General features: G+C 43.5%; 1 protein-coding gene across 1 annotated transcript in view; it reads right to left on the reverse strand.

The window, feature by feature from the left end:
• Positions 1 to 19,868, reverse strand: part of LOC110982375 (transforming growth factor-beta receptor-associated protein 1-like) — a 39,669-nt gene that overhangs the window by 10,774 nt on the left and 9,027 nt on the right. The window contains exons 9-17 of the mRNA XM_022240732.2: positions 19,056 to 19,216; positions 18,718 to 18,850; positions 18,186 to 18,281; positions 16,727 to 16,831; positions 15,838 to 16,029; positions 14,068 to 14,261; positions 13,490 to 13,558; positions 13,019 to 13,091; positions 12,262 to 12,396 (exon numbers count right to left, since the gene is read on the reverse strand). Of these exons, the coding sequence (XP_022096424.1) occupies positions 12,262 to 12,396; positions 13,019 to 13,091; positions 13,490 to 13,558; positions 14,068 to 14,261; positions 15,838 to 16,029; positions 16,727 to 16,831; positions 18,186 to 18,281; positions 18,718 to 18,850; positions 19,056 to 19,216 (1,158 nt within the window). The remainder of the gene's footprint in view (positions 1 to 12,261; positions 12,397 to 13,018; positions 13,092 to 13,489; positions 13,559 to 14,067; positions 14,262 to 15,837; positions 16,030 to 16,726; positions 16,832 to 18,185; positions 18,282 to 18,717; positions 18,851 to 19,055; positions 19,217 to 19,868) is intronic.

Genomic DNA, 19,868 nt, shown 5'->3' on the forward strand with positions numbered 1-19,868 from the left:
TTGTAGATATTGGTAGACAACCCCCAAAACTCACAGTAAAAGAAAAATACCTCTTGAGGAAGAAAAGACCTTGTCCCCCTCCCCGCCAAAGGTCAGATTTTCAGTACATGTGTAGCTTTGTGATTGGTTCCTACTAAAAATGGCCGATTCAAACCAACTGATTTTTTAATTGGATTCAATTGGAATAAATTGGGTGCAATTGGCAATCAATTGGTGCTCAATTGGTTTCAGTTGGTATGTTTGCTCTCCCATTTGTTTTCTCCAATCAGTTGGAGACTTCAAATGAGACGCAATTGGTTTCTGTTGGCATTTTTTTCTTTGCGGTTTATTTTCCCCAATCAATTGGAATTTCAAATGGGAATCAAATGGTTCCAATTGGTATGCTTTCTCTTTGTTTTCCTCGATCAATTGGAGATTTCAAATGGGGTGCAACTGGTTCCAATTAGTTGGCTTTCAGCTTGTTTTCCCCCATCAAATGGATTTTTCAAATGGGACTCAATTGGTTTGAATTGGTATTGACATGGTTTCAATTGGTTCTTCGGTTGGTTACAATCAGATTGTGAATTGGCATTCAAATGGTGTCAATTGGTTTGACATGGTCCAACCGAGAAAAGGTCCAAATTTACTATTCAAACCAACTGCACCCAATTGGATTCCAATTGATTCCAAGCAGAAGCAAATTGTTTTGGAATTGGTTACTGAATTGGTAAAGTGAATTGGATCCAACTGGTATGTGAATTGGATCCAGTGGGTAAGTGAATTGGTCTCAATAGATAAATAAATTGGACATTTTCAGTAAAGGTTGCATTCAGCCACGCTGGCCACTGCCTAAGCACGGATTGGCTGCAAGCTTGTTGTGTAATCGAAACATACGGTACATAACGGGTACGTACATTCTCCTTCAGAATAATTCCCACACTCCATGTCACGTTTCTTTATTTTGTCAAACAGCCATCTCTGAGAGACAAACCACAAAACTCAAGTTTTGTTCTGAAAGTCAGACAAGTCAATTTGTCTTTCTTTTACTGAATAAGTCAAGGTGACCGTCTTGGCGGAGGAAAAGAAAGTGCAAGTGGTGTGGGTTCAGTTGTGGTGGATATTTCCATTGAGGACCAAATCTGCAATCAATTTGTTTAACTGCTTGTTTTTCAGTCACAGCTCGGTGCTCACTGATTGCAAAGAGGACAAGGTTTCCCACTGTGGAAAATAGGTAGAAAGGAAAACGGGCCACAGGCAAAAGAAAAGTTGTATGACAGGCTCGACTAACCTTGAATGTCCAGACATCCGGCGTTTATTTTTAGTCATAATTGTACTGAGAGAAAAACCCTAAAACACTGACAATTAAAAATAACATTTGGAGAGTTGTACTCTTCATTTTCAGGGTCAGGTCGAGAAAAAAACTGTGCGGACAAACTAGCGAGTATTCGTATCCAATCTGACCCAAATTTTTTAACAGGAAACGGAATGCTTTACTTCACTGGCCTGATAACGTGCAGCACTCCAGGGCATCATAAAGACAAATATTCCAAAGCCCAAATTACACCCTCAATTCCCACACATGTATGTGTGTATGCACATAATGTATACTCTTTTAAGAAGTAAATTTACCAAACTAAGACCTCTCACTCGCAGTCCTACATCAATTTAAAGGACATGCATCAACCAGGGGGTAAGCACACATGAATATTTGAATTATTGGAGGAAATGTTATCAGGAAGGGTGTGGCATATTCATAATGTTGGAAGAATGCACTTCAAAAACATGTTTTCTAAGAGCCTCATGTTTGGGCCTCAAGACCAGTCACAAACCTAGTTAAAAGACAAGACACAAGACCAGACATAAGACCAGACACAATACCAGGCACAAGACCAGATACAAGACTAGTTACAAAACCAGACACAAGACCAGTCCCAAGACCAGTCACTAGGCCAGACACAAGACCAGACACAAGACCAGTCACTAAACCAGACACAAAATCAGTACCCTGAGCACTGTACGATATTCAAAGAGTTTAGCATGTAGGTTTTGTTTCTCCATTTTCTTTTGTGTGTGTGAGTGGTCGGGTGGCTTGGCTTGTGTGTTTATGTACAAGAAGAATGTTACTCCTTGTGTGGACATGGGAACAAAAGATGTCCACACAAGGCAATTACTGAAGACGATGTATGGACTTGGCCAGATCTGCATGTTTCCCCTCTATGTAAAACAGGCTAAGCGGCATTTTGGATGTCAGACAAAAGGAAGAAGCACAGTGCAGGAAACCATTGACAAAAATCCAACTTCATGTTCTGTTCTCAGTGCCAGAAAATAGGTATTAACATCGAGATTTTTTAACTACAGGAAAACAACGGAATGTCCGTGATAGGCATGTAGAACTTACATCTGTACGTTTTTCTTTTTTTTGTTTTCCATTTCGGTTTCATAATCTTTAGAAGTCACGTCCTACACTGTCGTACCGGTAACAAGCAGTTTTTGTTACTTTCAAGTTGGTTTCAGAATTATTCACAAAAGCGATCCCCCTCTCTTTTCAAAACCTTCCATCCCTTAGCCACAGTGGAACAGCCAAGGTCATTGCAGTGAATGCCACGCATATCCATGTCACGGTCTGCTGCACGACTAGTGGAGGAAGGGGGATCCGTGGGACGTGGGGTGTAACATTTAGTAAACAAGTACCATAGTAATAAAAAGACCGGCTCCTTTCCATGATGATGTCATTTGGGATCCTGCTTTGCTGTCTGCAGCTCAACAAGTCCCGCTTTCTGGCCAACTGCTTACCGGATAGGTCTTTTGCTTTCAGGTAAGCTTTGCGAATCGACAGAGTCCTCGTAACATAAAAATCGTCATAGAGATAGGACGGGAGGGATCTTCATAGGATCTGCATATTTTCCATTTGTTTTTCACCAGTGCAGCTGCGCGTGCACACATGTTTCTGACACGCACAACGCTTAAATGAGAGCCTGACCATTTTGCATTGTTGAAACTGGAATTCACAGCTTAGAAACCGAGGTTTGCTGTACCAATGTCCAAAAAAATGACTGATCCTGTGATTTCAATGAATTCTGTTCTGGTTACCACTGGTTACCATGTTTCACAATTACACATATAATTTCTTTAAATTCACACCAAAAGCCGCTGTTTTTTACGATCTTACATGTTGAGCACTTCTGAGATTATGAGCCTGGCTTAGCCCTGTACGTAAAGTTCTCCCCTGAATCTGCCTCACGTAGCCTGAACTAACCTACATCGGCCAGACCTAGGCCAAACTCCTCTAAAATCTGTCTGACCTAGCCCCAACTCCCCTTAAGTTGCCTGACCAAGTCCTCCTAGTCACTACCCTACACGTACATCTTCTCTGGTTTAACCCTACCAGTCTTCAATCCTCCATTTTCAATATGATTTTTATGCACACCGTGGGGGGGGTTGGGTTAAGAGCCCTCAGCCTGCCTGACTTACCCATCGCTACATTTATCCTCAAGATTGCTTCAAGTCTATATTTTCTTTCTTAGGATTTACCCTCAAACCAACCCTTAGTCTAGCTGGATTGCATGTTAACTTGGACTTCCTCTAATCTACCTGGCACATGTATGTCTTCACCCTACATGTGCCTACCCTCCATTTCGGGCAAGCTGGAGTGTTAAGTACAGTTAACAAGAGTTTGACCAACGATGGACCATTCACATGTAGCTGACCATAGGGAACCAGGCCCTGGAGCATGGCCCCACTGCTGCTTACTAATAGCCGATTCCGTTTATCAGGGCGGAGCTCGGGAACAGTTCCCACGAAAAGATTACACAAGATGTTTAACGTTGACCATATAGTGACGATGAGATTTCACAAATGATTTTCAGGCAAACTTGAATTCTCAATTTTGATTGGTCGATCCATGGCAACAAACAGTGAGATAAATAACTGTCTTGCATGGTTTATACACATATATCAAACCCCGCGAAATGTGATGTTCCAACTCAATGCATTGCACTATTTTTAGGCTAAAAGCAAAACGCACAACTGTAAAATTAACTTCAAATTCAAAGGTGGCGTGCTTGTGTACATAGGTACCTATAACATCTTTACTGCGCGTCAAATTTGCTTAAAAAATAAATTAGTCGTCACGCTCGCCTCGTGTTACTAGTTTGCCGACTGTGTGTGACTGTACCGTACATTTCATTATACAGCTTTGACATTTTGAATAATGGCTTCTTAACCTGCCTTTTCTTGTATTAAAACTGGTATGTATGAGTGTGAGCACTAATATTTTCAAAATAGATGTGCCTGGTACATGTATGTTTCAACTCTAACTGCCCTCAACCTGTCTGGTTTGGGGACACCTTTACAATTTCACAACCGGTGTTGTATTCGAGTCCGTCCACAAGTCCTTTCACGAGTCCCTGCACAAGGCCAGTCATAAGTCACAGGGTGAACAATGGCAAAAGAATACTTTTGTCACAGGTCATTTGAATAGCTTGTGAACTGGCTTAAGACTGTGGCAGACACTGCTCACAACCATTGCCATACCAGGGACTAGCTTATCCTGTCAATTTACAGAAATCTGTTCAAAATCTGCTCTCAGGTCCGGATTCGAAGGGACCTTTCAGGAAACAGCATACTTACAGGTTTTTCTGGATGACTCTGAATTTTGCCCTCCCCCCTCAAAAAAAGTATTTGGCTGTTGACGCTATTGTGAATGTCATCTCTTTGGAGAGCGCCGAGCGTGAATCCTGGTTTGTGGGGGAACGTCACAAACACAGCTCCCCGCAAACTTATTTTTCACAGGGGTGATGTGGTCCAATGATTGCACTTTTTAAAAAATGGTTGGCTGGAAAGCAGGAATCTTTCGTCATTTGAGATAACTGATGCGCGCAATTCAGACAATGTTCTGGGAAAGGTTCGGTAAAAAGGGCAAAAACCCAAACAGAATTTCTGTGTAATGGCTATTTGATGTTGTTCTGGGATACAGCATATATCTTTGATACTGTCTTTTTTTTATACATATTAATTTAACCCGAACCGCCTAGGCTCTTTTTAGAGGATACACCCTCAATCCTCTAAAATCCTCTGATATTTCTGTGGAGGGGTGCCCACGGCCTCAATCCTTCAAATCCTCCAACAATTCCTCTCATTGCATGTATGTTGAGGCAGTGTGAATGGTCTCCTGGAGCAGTACGGAGGATGTCACACATAGTGTGGGCATGAATTTATGCATGGTTGAACATCAACAACACAAGATCCAACCCACAACCTTGAGACAATGCATCCTCCGCAATCAGCAATGCAATTTTGCCATGCAGCCTCAATCCTCAGAAATCCTCCCAACCTGCCCGGAGGATTTTGAAGGATTTGGGATGGTTAGGGTTAAGCAATCTACTGGTTCATTCAAATCACAGCCAGTGCATACATGTACCGTAGCATGGCTATTCACAGGTATAAACTGTTTTTTGGGTGTTAAAACACTTTGTAGCCCTTGGGGAACACTGCTATTGAATTTGGTTGAAATCTGGTTCACCTTAATCCTGCATCCTTTCAAAAACTCCTGCTGCTTTTCGGGGGACCAAACAAGCTAAAGTTCAATTGTAACAGTGTGACAGTCAAGGCTTCTTAAGACCATCTAAAGCCCAACAAGACCATCACAAGACGATCACAGACCGTCACAAGACCATCACAAGACCTCCAGTCTGAAGTCAAGTCCCAAACTACTCAAATGAACCACAGCAAAAGCCTATCTTTTTCATTGCTCACGCTGATTTTTTGTTTGTACATTTTTAAATACTTACATGTACTTTCATGTATCTTTCAAATATCCTCTTCATTCGAAGGGGTAAATTCAGGGCAGAAATGATTCTGCTGCTTTCGACCCTAAAGAGCCTTAATCTTTCCGCTTACCTGTAATTTGTTTTGTACGGACCACTAACAATCACTACGCAGAATTCACTTGTCTTTGTGAAAGTTTCAATGACAATAGCTTGGAGTCCTTTGCAGATCCGCCTGTTTGGCAACAACACATCAACATTCAGTTGCCAAGCTGGAGGTGTGACTTACGAGGGAAACTGATGAGGTCGTGATTTTCCATCGTTGACAGCCATGTTTCGAGCGTCCTTCTTTGTTCCGAAAAAAGACACGGTTTTTGTCACACGTTCCGAGAACAACCTAAAAAACTGTCCCTCTGCACGGGGCTTGTCACACCGGTGATAGAAAAACAGAAAAAGGGAAGTCTCTGGGGGAAAAAAAAGTATAGCTGTCTGTGTGATGCATTTATGATCCGAGAAATGAAAGCAACTTGGTTTTTTTTTTTTTTTTTTCATTTGTGTTTAGGCGCCATTTCGGTGCCATGTTGTGTTGTCTGAGTACAGTGAATCCTGTTGTCAACGCATCGCATCTGACCTTGGCAAAGCTACCGGTACAACGTGAAGACAAGTCTGCGTCATTCCTCGGGGCAAAAAACTGCGGGCCGGCCACGGGACAAATATGACTTGTTTGTCATGCGCTGCGGCTTGAAATGGAAAAAAAAGAACAAAGATGCGTTCCTGGGGAATTGAAGGAGCGTGATACTAGTCCACGAGGTTTGAATGATCACTCATTGCTCAGCCTGATTTGTGGAAATGCGTTGAGCAGCATGGGACTAACTGCTTTTGGACGGCAAGACTACATCGTTTGAAGGTTGCTGAAGCCAGTTCACAGAAGAACACTGTCCAGAAGTAACATCCAATTCAAGAGAGTGGCTGACCTGAAATTGTAATGTTCTTATTTCTACCTGCTATTACGCAGGCGTCAGTCAAGAAAGAGCAAGCCCAGCATGACATTTAGAGCCTGCAACCTGTTGTTTCTTTATGCAACACAATTATTTATTTATTTTTTTTTGGCCAATCAACTATGTCTTTTATCAATTTGACTTTCATTGTCGCTGTTTATTATCAATTTGACGGGCTATCAGTCCTAAATGGATGAGGAGTGATCTTTGGAATTTCAGACGTGGGCAGAAAAAACCCTCGGCCCATTGAACAACCCACGCAATTGATGTCCTTGCTGTGGATTCAAAATATGTTTGGGCGCATCCACGGACCGGTTCGCAGAAATCGCAATTTCAAGAGGGTGTATACTATTAAGCCCAGCAAATAGCGGGTACCCAGCGCAAACTCCATGCTAATTGAAATTGCTTCGAAGCCGGTTCACAACCAATATGTACATGTACTTAGCGGGTCAATCTACCACGCAAACATTTTTCACATAGATGCCGCACAAAACTGAAGCCACACTGTTGTAGGAAAACACCGCAAAGTACAGTGCCCCAAGAAAGAAATTCCAAAGGCCTGCACCCGTCCAGGCATTCAATGCTTTCTTCAGGCAGAGTTTCCTTCATTTTGGTCAATCAATTTGGATCAATCAGTCCCCCCTTTCATAAAAACATTGTAGTCCAGTATTGCGTAGCACAGAATTCTCAAGACAGTCAAAATACGTACACGTATTCCGTGCAAGAGAACCTAAACCTTTCTCTGGCCAAAAAAACACTACCGAAGGACAAACCACCTCATTAGAACAGAGAGTGACTCACGCGGCATGCTCAGTACTGCCCATGTTCAGCCATTAGCTAGCAGCATCAAGCAGGCAGGATTTTCTTCAGTCAGACAGATTTTATGACATATTTAACCTTGGTGATCAGCACGATCGTAAAAAAAAAAAACATCAGAACTGTATGTACATGTATATGAAGCTGCCTACATGTACATGTATATGCACATGTATAAAACAGATTATTCCAAATAGCGCTGCTGCGGTAAATACAAGAAAAACTAGATTAAACTAACAAGCAGGTGCGAAAGGAATTCGTCCATTTATTCCACGGCATCTGATGCTTCACTCAGCAGTGCCGCGTTTCACAAAACAGACTGGATAAAAAAAAAAAAAAAAAGGTAAACGTATTTAAATTTCTGGTGGCCGGAAAGCATGCCATATGCGGGGGCCATTACAGATGACAATGGGAGGAACAGCGTGGCAGTCAAGGCTGACAGGTCGCCCGCACTTTTTTTTTTTTTTTCCTCTCGCTTGTGTTCTCGCCGACGTATAATCAATGGCCTGAAACGTGTACGTGATACAGGTCCGTGCCAACTGCAGGGGGGGAGGGGGAACAGTCAGGATTTGATGAACGCGCTGAAAAGGATTCATTATTTCGGAGATTTTTTTTTCCTTTCGTGGACACCGATTCGAATGAGTTTGCCAGCTCAACATGTATGTCTGGGTCGGGAGTGAAAGACTCAGTCTACCTGTACAATTTCCAATGAGAGGCATGATCATTCAACTGAGACTTTTGAGGAAGTGAGCAGAGCCAGCATAGGCCCAAATGGATGGCTATTTAATGTGTTTCTGTGAGTAATTAGCGCGCACTTATGTTCAGTAATGTCGGTGCTTGTGTCTGCATGCATCTGAGCTCCACAGAGAGAGCATTACAGCTCGATGCTGCCTTTTCAATTGCATAATCAAAGCCAATCCGCCTCAAGCAGAAACGTCCTCCGTCAGTTGAAAAGAGCCGCGTTGGTCGGGAGCGTTTGATTTGTTGGTAGCGATGTACCCTGATGCATGCATTTCCTAGTCATTCGTGAACCAACGAAGTTCGGTTCCAACCAAAGGAGCCTCCAATGCTAAGAAAAAAGCATGGCAACATGAAATACCACAAAAGGTTTATGCACATTCAGCTGAAAATTGGCCACACGTACTGTACGCAAAAGGCGCATGCAAAATTGTGTGGACATGCTAGTTACCCCTTGTGAAAAACTGTGAACAACAGAGGTCTCGCAGGCGGCGTACATGTAGGTAACAGAAATAGTGGACCTTGTGTAAAATTGTGTGGACAGGTATGTTATTCCTTGTGGGGACATGTAAACGAAGAGGTTGAGACAGAGTACCGGGTAGGTAGTGGAGGCCTTGTGTTGCCTGTTTCACTCTGCATGGACAGACATGTTATTCCCTGTGAGGACCTGTGAACAAACAGAGGTACCAGTGCAGTTTAGCCAGTGGGTACAAGTGGGGACCTTGTGTGGACTGGCCCTGACTAACACAATGTCCCCCCTTCCTGGACAACAGCTTCAGAGGACGTGGGGTCCTTTCCTAAGTTCTGGAGAGACAGCCATACCAGGACACCTACATGTACAGTTCCTCACATAGCTACTACGCTGGTGAGCATTTCTAGAGACAGACGGCACAAACGCTTGTCACATGCTTAACCATTTCCGGACTTCCTCACCAGTCCAGTCCAATATGGGGGGCAGCGTGGGTGGGGTCAAAGTTCAAACTACGCTGGCTTCCATTGGGCACAACTGGTGTTGGGAATTCGCATCGACTGTTCTGAGTGCCTGAAGCCAAAAAAATGCTTTTCAAGACGAAGCGATGCCGCTGGACAGTGTGCTGTCTTGCAATTGCTCAACGGGGTGCCGAAGACGAGACTGTGCTACAAACTCTGAAATATTTTCTCAAAATGGCCCACCAGAGTAGCCACATGATGCCTTGTTAAGCTTGTCCTCGGCCCATTCCCCATGAAGAAATTACGACACAGCCGGGCGACCAATTTCAAGATGAAAGGAGGGTTATTACTTTGCGCAACGACTGCCAAATGACAACACAGAGAGTCCACGGTTCAGCGAACTGCAAGCCTTGCATCTTTCTGACCACAGACAACTCGCCTCAATTTCACAATCAGGTGAAGTCCAATAGGGAGGGCATCGCAGGTGACTGACAAGCACTGCGGTCCAACCTATTGGTCAATACCTGGTCACATGACACTTCAGAGGCAGGGCCAGGCAAGGCCCCATCAATCTCATTGGTCACTGACGACTCACAGCGACAGCCAACACAATACAACCGACCTGATCGAATCCAAAGATATTTCGTAGAAGCACAACCGAAATATGCCACAACATAGCAAGTTAAAAGATTTGGGATGTTTCTAGACTCTGGAATATTCCTGATGACAACGGTCATCAATTCTGTAACAACTCTTTATATCATTCTAGAACTTTTCTGCATGCTGAAGTAGCTTGTGACAACTGCAGTGACACCAAAGTGTTTTTCTTTTTCTAAACAAAACAACTTCATTTTTTTGTCCAAGAAATTTTCCGCCCATCTTGGGGGTGAAAGCATTTTTTTTCTTTAAACCACAACAGCTCCTCATTTTCACTCCAAATATGTTTCCATGATTTCATTTCATTCCACAGCAAGCTATTCTTTCGTCTTCTTAATCATCAATGTGGCCCCTATCAAACAAAATGAATCAAAGTCGCCAATGCCACTTTTTTTGGAGTCAAAGGCCTTTGGCTGAACAGTGTCTGTCCTTTTTAAGTCCCGGTCGTATTTTGCTCGCAGGAGCTGGTCAACTACTGGCTGTTGGTACAGAGAGGTGTTGCAAAGTCTCGCCCGGCTATCGGACCACCTGTGAACACTACTACCCAATTACTACATAAAACCGCGACCATAAAGGTCATGGGACAAATTGGAGGTTAAATCTGACCCCGAGCCGTGGTGTGATATTTCTGCAAACTATGGCTACTCATATGACTAGTATGTAAAATCAGAGGGGTCTATACAATCACAGGTGCATTGTCTATTTCCATCACGATGCTCAACTGAGTGAGGAGCTTGGAACCTACCGGTGCCGTACACAGGAGAGAGTCCTCTATGACAAAAATATCAACGGAAGTAGGGAAGTCATGCCAAAGCCTAATATCTGAAAATCTATTTTCTAAAATCCCGTCAGAAATCTTCTCATGACCACACTAACCTCAAGGTCGGTCACATGCACTGAGAGACCACATGTGGTCCAAACCAAGGAATTTTAACTTAAATTCGTTGATGGATTGATTAGGGAGTGCAAGAAGAGGAAACGTCACCGATAACGTCAAAGAACAAGGAAATGAACAGACTCGGATATGACATACATGTAGTGATATCCAGACAGACCCTATTACCGCGAAATGCACGTACACAAAGACCGTACTCACTCCCATACAAAACAACAGTGAACAGAAATCCCGGATCCAGTTTTCAAATGGCAAATTCCTTTCACCAAGTTTCATGAGGGAAATAAAGTCACAGCTGCAGATGGGCAAAGTACTGTGGGTTACTTGCGGGCCAAATCTGTGCATGCACATTCAACGCTCACGAGTCACACGGACGCAGAAGAGTTGAATGTGTTAATGCTCGAATGAACTCTACCCAAGGCCAATGACTGCTCAAGCATCTCAAAGTAGTCACTCTTTCTGGCATTCAATAAGGGCGAAGGGGACAAGCCAAGATACCTCGCCAGATGTGATTGGGCCAATACTCAAACAAAATTGCAGCTCACAATGCATGCATTCCTACTGAGCAACACACATGGACGAAAATAATTTAAGAATAAGCCGGTTTGGAATTCTAATGGTGCGAGCCCAACATGAAGCGCATCTGAGGTCATTCGGGAACAGCAGTATGAGACTGAAAGGTCTGCCCTTGCAGCGTGGCGATACTCTGACTCGTACTCGTACTCAAGTAGACGGTTCTGGTGCTTGTACTCACTGATATTCATGTAAATGTCTCACACTCATACTCACAGGAAAAGCTTCCCATGTACTTGTACTTATGCTTATGCAGAGGTAGTAGTACTTGTGCTCAGTAGGTTTTGGTGCTTGTACTCACTGATACTCATGAAAATGTCTCACACTCATACTCACAGGAAAAGCTTCCCATGTACTTGCAGAGGTACTAGTACATGTACTTGTATTCAAAAAAAAAGTGGATGTACCTGTACTCATGTAGAAGTACAGTCATTTGCAAAGGTTTAGGACTACCGACAGAAAATGCATTAACCTGAAGGAAAACCAAACTGAAACCAATCAATCATGGCATTTTATGTTAATTTTTGACGTGTAACCTTGGTATCTCAGTTGAACATTTTTTACTACATTTCCATGATTTGACATGTTAACGGTCTAATATGCAGTGTGCCCTCCCTTATTTCTGATTGCTTAGACTGGCTTTTTTTACCCATGCTGCCTTGCAGACAAAATGTCATACAAGACCTGCCTTTGCAAAAAATTTCATTCAAATGGGTATATAGCACTACACTGATGTTACGCACCACTGTAAAACCATGTTAAGCAATCATTCAGTGCAAGCCCAGTGACAGAAATACCAATCAAATTCAAGGTGGTCTTAAACTTTTGCAAATGACTGTATTTGTACTCATGGAAAGGTGCTTGACTGCAACAGTGATATAACGGGGGTCCTTCACCGACCAAAACTCACCTCCAACCTCTTGGTGAAGACGAGATGCTCCAGGTATCTCGTGACGGCCTTGGGGTAGGCGTGGAGGTAGTCTATCACCGTGTCTGGCCGCATCCTCTCCGTCAAGGGCTCCGTCTCTGACCTATCGGTGAAGATCTGTGGGGTTAAATCACAATACACGTTACCCTCTGGTACCAGCAAAATAGAAAAGCCACGACCTCTGCAGTGACGCTACACAGGTGATTCGTATTTGTGATGTGTGTTGTCCCAAGGACCAGTTTAACGTTGAAGAGGCTTCTTTTTTTTACTTTCTCACAACCGGGGGAAAGTAGGGGATCCCGGCTATCCAATGACCACTCCTTATGCACTTGGCATGCATGCACAGGCATCCACTATGCACACATCTGTGAAGCTTCAATTCAATCCGACAGCGGATTGAGTCGTTACAGCCTTTCACACTTTCACTCCAAGCGTACGTCCATTGGGGTGGGCAGGGCAGGGGCTTCTGCAAACCCTAAGATCCCTTTGGGCAATAACCTCAAAATTTCTAACAGTGTGCTGTTATCTTCAGAACGTAAGCCAGAGCACAGTGTTCAAAACTTCAACTTGACTAGTTCTCTAAACTTCACACCTACTTCCACTGTGAACTGTATGAGCAATTCATCGTAAGTTAAGTGTCATGCCCTTTTTATTCATGAGGTAAACTAACTCCATTTTGCCATGTGACGCTCCTTTTCTGCCTGCAATTCCAACAAACGAGCCAAGAGGCCAATTATACCTTCACTCCAAGTTCAGGATCTTTCTGCAAGGCCCAGTCCACGTATCTCCAGACGAGCTCGTGGTCGCTTAATCTAAGGAAAAAAATTAGACAGGCAGATTCCAAGAAAAGCTTGGGACCAACAGCACCGATCTCATTCTCCGCAGCATCGTATGTGCACTTCCAGATTTTCTGGGACAAGTTGCCCAAAATAATCTCAAAATCCAAAGCTTGTCCTTCGCATTATGTATACACTTGAAGGTCGAAAGTCTGGCAACCGCTTGGCATCTTGACTTGATTTTTGCCATGTGAAATTGACCAACACCCTAGCACCACGCTAAAATATTCTCAGTGTCTAGGAGCATCTTGCAAGGAGGAAATCCCTCATCCAAGGTGTTTTTAGAAGATATCCTTTTTTTAAAATATGTTCTTGTACTTTTTGAAATATGCAAAATTAATTAGAATCAGACTAACACTTGAAGAACTTTTTACCTTGATAAGAAATCAACCACAAACTCTAGGCCAGGGAATGATTCGTCTTTTATTTCACCATCACACAGCCTGAACAAGACAAAAGAAAAAAAACCAAAGAAATGGCCAATGAGACATCACTTCTTGAACAACACGGCATTCATTTTGAATATCTGCAAGTTACTCTACAGGCTTCTTATCAGTAGTAGAGAGTAATTAAGAGAACAATAAGCCCCTCCTACCTCGTCCAAATATGGATTTAAATTCTCTTAGCTCAAGGTTGCCTTAATGCAAAGTCAACAGAACTGGGAATTTGAGGATCCTCCCACTTTGCCCATATATGGAATATTTTTTCAATTGCCCATGTAACATTTGCAAGTCAAGGCCCACAGGAAGGACACCTGAATTATAAAGCCTCTCCGAGCTTGTGTTCCTGTTGTCGACAATGGTACGCATACAATTATCAAGAAAAAGTGTGTTTTATGAATCACAAGCTCCTCCCACTTTGCCCATATATAGAAAGTATTTCTTATCAGCTCAGTGACAATTGCAAAAGAAAGGCTCAAGGAGCGATCCTTTGAACCACAAGCCCCTCCTACCTTGCCCATATGTTGAGTGCTTTCTCGTTATCTAGGTGGTATCGGTGCAGTAGGGCCAAGGCGTGGTGTCTGCCATATCGCTGGAGCACCTCCAGGGCATCTTTCGAGGAGCAGGTGTTCTCTGACGAGACCAGGCTAATCAGCTTTTCCGGATCCCGCTCGGCATACAGCTTCAGCAGGGCGGTGTCCACCTCCTGAGGCAGAGGAGTGGGAGGGATCTGGTGAACTTTGCCACTGATTTTTAGGGCTGTGATGAATATCCGAATATTTGATAGATTATCAAATATTTGAATATTTTTCCGAATTTGAATATTCAAATGTAAAATTCATGAAAAGGAAAGGAAAGTTTTGTTTTAAATGAGAAAAATTGCACTATGGAGGCTTGTTGCAAGCAGTTTCAAATGAAAAGCGTCAGAAATCCTACACCGATTTAAAAAGTAAATTATTCATTAAACAATAAGGAGTAGAAATTTTCAATAGGGCAAGAAGCCTTCTTCATCTCTTCTTGCTAAATTGTGGCTGGAGATACTCCTAGATATAGCAAGCTATTATATTGATCATAATGTAAAACTGTGTGAGTTACTGCAACTGATTTTGGATATGGTTTGTTCATCAACAATCTGCCGCTCAGTGTGACCGAATATTCGGATATTCAATCAAATTGAAGGTCGAATATTCAAATAGTGAATTATTCAAATTGACACAGCCCTACAAATATCTTCCCGGCTTTATAACAAATTAACAGTGCTCAAAAGCTCTGTAAGGCCACATGAAAAAAATAATTAGTATATCATCAGCGCCAATCTTGGTGCGTGGGTCTTTTTTAAGTTGTCTTTTCCGATGTCCTTAACTGTCCCCCACAGTTTCTAAAACGTCCGCACAACCTCGTGTACGCACAACATGCGACCTGAGTACATACACACAATGTCATGTGCACTTCTGTGCACGAGTCTGAAGTGCACATGGCACTTTCGTTCTGTGGTTGCGGCAGTCCAGATCAGCATACCTACCAAAGTATTTAAATAAAAATCCTCCCACAAGTGTTTCCAAGGATTCCAAGCTTACATCGTCAGCAGAGATTTTCAAGGAAAGCACAATAAACATCCGCCTTCATAAACAAGTTACCACCCTGCCAGTATTTTGCGCCTAGTTCAAACACTTATGTGCTCAACATTGTATTTGAGTTCAGTGCCCACAAGAATACATCCGATGTCCCTAACGAACCCCTGCAGTTTGCCGAGCAAAACTTTAGCTTGCTTGTGACATGGGCCAATAAATTCTCACTCGGGTATAAAATCAACTCTAATCACTCAGGTGCTATGTCAGTGTGATGTCCCGATTACGGACTCCATGGTGTTAGTACAGTTATTCCACACTTGCAAGTGTGAACGGCAACGGTGAACAGCATTCTGTACTGTCTGTGAGCCCAGGCAACTGGGCCAAGATTCTCAACTGGGCCGTAAATCTCCCTCTACCAAATCCCGGGCTGCATTCAAAACTGTTGTCAAGAGCAAGGTCTAGGTCTTCACTCTATTGGAAATGCACGGCGACGCACAGAAAATAGACCTAGCCATAGCTCTCAAAGCCCATTTCGGACACTGCCCCAACCTGACCACCTCAGTACCCAACTGGGAATGAGAATTCCGTGCTCACTGAAGTCAACACGGATATTCAATGCATGCATCTGTGAGCAATGGTAAAGCCTAAAACTCTGTACTTTGTCAGCCAGCTCAACAGAGGGAAGGTAAGATTCTCAGTTGGGCAACCCACCTCCCTGTAACCGAAGCTCAGCTCCCCGCCCCGGATGCCGTCCAGGTACCCGGCTAGGAAAGTCTTGCACTCGAGGAGCCTCTCCTTGTTGCCTCGAACGATGGAGGAGATGTCGGCAAACTGATGGAGGAGGGGGCTGGACCGGTTGAAGTTGGAGGTGGACGGGAGGAGATTGGGGAAGATGCTGATCAGCTGCAAGGAGACAAAAGGGGGAAAAAATAAGAACTTTTGAGGCTTTTTTTTTTCTTCAAAATACTGGTTCTGTCTCTTCTAACAATGGGACTTCAGGACAGGCACATTCGGGAGCAAAAGAAGTCACCATTTGACCTATCATGGCAGAGCTGTGAATGGAAAGTTGGAAAAACTTAAGATTAAAAGCCATTTTGGTTCCTAAGTCCACAAGTGCATTTATACACGAAATAATCAATAGTCCAAGTTTAAACAGTTTTCCTCGGGTAGTCTTGAAGTGCTATAATTACAGCCATTTTCCAATCCACTAGTTACACCCCACATACAGACCCTATCATTTTGGAAACAAAATGGCATCGTCCACTGCATTAAACAGGCCCTCACGTCACAACTCTGTAACAAGTGATGCCGCGTCCAAATCAACTGGCTGCAGCTCAGACTAACACGCAAGTCTATGGGAAGACATCACCCCAAATACAAACACCTATCATTTTGGTAACAAGATGGCGTCACATCAAACAAGCCCTCATGTCACAACTCTGTGACAAGTACGGCAGTGGCCAAATCAAGAAGCTGCAGCTAGGAATAACACCCATATGTATAAGAAGTGGCTGCAATGGCTAGCCAGTGGCACACGTGCTAAGCCGTAGCCATGTCATTCGGACATGGATGAAGCCCCGATTACCATTACCGCACGCACCTCCCGCACGTCCAGCTGTCCTTCTTTGAACAGCTGGGCTGCTCCGTCGTAGTGGAACCGCGCCAGCTCGATGAAGCCGGCTTGCTGCTGAACCCGCTGGTAAAGCTGCGGAGAATCAAAGCCGAGAACTTATCCTCACATTTCAAACTTCTCTTTGGAGAGGAAGGGGCGAGGTGGTTTCATGCAACCCCAAAAAGCTGGATTTTTTTTCAACGTCTCACAGCTGGGTGGGTGCAGGGTCTGCCCATTACATAAGGCTTTTGCTCACTTATCGTTCTGTGTCATGAACTACACGGTATGAATAAAATCTGCAAACACGGCGAGCCCGCATGGTGAACCCCAAATGGCAAGTCCGCCCAATTGCTGTCCTGTCTTATCAACCACAACCAGTAGTGTAACTCCACCCTCTGAGGACTCGTACAGTCATTTGCAAACGTTTAGGACCAAACATATATTAACCATGCACTAACTATTTAAACAAAGCCCACACTTAAGTTAATTAATCATGGCAACTTGTGTTTATTTTCAATGCATAGTCTTAACATCTTGGATGAACAAATATTTGACTTTATTTCATGATTTGACATTTTTACCTTCTTATATTTAGTGTAACCTCCTGTTTCTGGTGACTTAGACTGACTTTTTATACCCACGCAGCACTACAGACAAAATATCATACAAGACCTGCCTTGGCACAAAATTTCATTCAAATGGGCTCACAGCACAGCTCTGATGTTCTGGACTACTATAAAAACATGTTATGTAATGATTCAGTCAGACAACATAATGCAGGACCAGTAACACGAATATATCAAGAGATTTTCAGGTGGTCTTAAACTTTTGCAAATGACTGTATGACTGCCGGAACACTGAGCACGTTGATGAGCAAAATAAGCATTTTTATGGCCAACCCTTAACTGAAACAGAGGACATTTCATGAGAAATTCTTTACATTAAACCGTTGGTGTAAAATTGAAAACAAGACATCGGTCCACCGACACGCTGGCGGTTCTTCGTGGTGCATGCCGTTCAGCAACCACGTCAGGTTAGTGTACATGAAAGCATGCCTTTGCGGCATGCTGGCACATAAGGGAACATTGAACGGTCGGAATGTTCATTTTGGAACACCTGTTCTCATTTCAGAATGGCCAGCCGTTCCATGGCAACACAGCATTCCCACTGGAAATCTAAGCACCAGATGGGCCTTTCCCAGGATCCGGGACACACTCCATCAACAAACTAAAGTTCCAGCAGGAACGGTCCCATGGAACATGATTCCATTCATGAACATCCTTCCCGACTTTTGAGACACACCCTAAAGGGCTTCTGCTTTGGCAAATCAATGCACTGTCCAATTACCAGCACATGCCGAGACGACCTATGGCTACGGAAGTCCTCAGACCAAGACTCATGACAGTGATGACTGACACTGATACTCTGATCGTCTGCCTCGACCTACCTTGTGGAACCTTTCCTTGGGCAGTCCCAACTTCTTAGAGTTCTTAGCCAGCGTCAAAGCTTCCTCAACTCTCTGGTCACTCAGCAGGGCCTGGATCTGTTTCGCAGAGAGCATTCATTGATAGACTTTCGTCAGGCGGTTTCTTAACAGTGGACATTGGAGCACTAAACCACTTGAAACTTGCTGCGTAGCAAGTCTTGCTCGCCAGTTTAATGTCCTAAGCAAATATCAGCTGTGAACCAGTCAAAGGACACAGGACATTTTAGTTGGTAACTTGAACCAGTCAGAAAATATATGGAATGCAATAAACTTTAGTTGGTAACCCAATTTTCTCTGAACCAGTCACAAGATGTATGTACAGAATGCAGGAAACTTTGGTTGGTAACCTAATTTTCCGTGAACCAGTCAGAAGATTTATAGAATGCAGGACATTTTTAGTATCGTACATGTAATTGACAATTTTCTGTGTTGAGAAGTTACAAAACCTGACCCTTCTTTACTCAAACATGTCTATATTTTTCCACTCTCTTACCTGCTTCTCCACGGGTATGGGCACCAAGGCGTACACTTCCTTGCTGGACGCCACAAAGATCCTCCCCTCAAAGTCGCCCACTATCTTCCCCGACTGGAATGGAATGGTCTGCTTCTGCTGTTGGTCTAAAACACTGTTGAGCAGAGATAATGGCCAAAAAGAGATATATTCGCGGTGCTACCGCACACCTATACATGTACAGTTTACTTGCTACCTCCACCAGGAAAAGCTTCTAATCTCATCAAAACAAAACTTCTTAAGAAAGATGCCAGAAGAAACATTTTGGAAGGCAGGGCCACACGTTTGAAAAAAAAATTCGGAGTAGATGTGTAACCAACCTATGGACTGTCAGGAATTCGTCGTCCATGGCAACCACATAGGGAAACAGATAGCTGACCCCGCGGACGTTCTCCGACCACTTCAGGGGCGGCCTCTGGGATATACCCGCTGACGTCACGAACATCCCAAGGGCACTGGGACCGGCCAATAGGAACTCTTCCTGCACGGCAGACATGAACATTCAGCATATCAAATCCATGTTACAATGTAACACTTCTCACACACTCTCCACCGATATTTTTATTTGGGATGCAAGTTTACAAGTACTTATGCGATTGAATAATCGTTCCTTTTCCGGTTACATGCTCACTTCCGCATGACTTCTTATTCCAACAGGCTCAATTATTCAAATCGTCGGTTTCGCCCTGAAGTGACGTATCGTGGATAGTTGCCACACCACAAACTGACGTATCGTGTGTACAAAGTCTACGGACGGTATGTCACTTTGTGGAGTACCATAACTATCCTATACGTCACTTTGCGGTGAACCCGACGAAATGACTCTTATTTCTAGTGATAAGTTTGCCACTGTCACCAAACGGCAAATATTTACAATTTGTGACTGTAATCCTGTACAAAGTGGTGAAGAAAATGGAAGCCAAGGAAGTGTGCAGTTGGTTACAATTTTGGCTACTGTTTAAAATGTACCAGCTGAACCCCTTGCATAAGGCCGAGTTAAAGCAAGCGTTACTTTGTGGTGTAAGATCAGACAATCATGCTTCCAATTCACAAGAAATAAATTTCAATTCTGGAGCACATTTCACTGCAACTGTTTTGAGGCTTCAACTTCGCGTCGCTTTCGCATTTGCCTT

Source organism: Acanthaster planci, linkage group LG21 (assembly GCF_054643075.1).
Source record: "Acanthaster planci isolate LZ-2023a linkage group LG21, COTS_SCS, whole genome shotgun sequence".
Taxonomy (NCBI): Eukaryota; Metazoa; Echinodermata; class Asteroidea; order Valvatida; family Acanthasteridae; genus Acanthaster; species Acanthaster planci.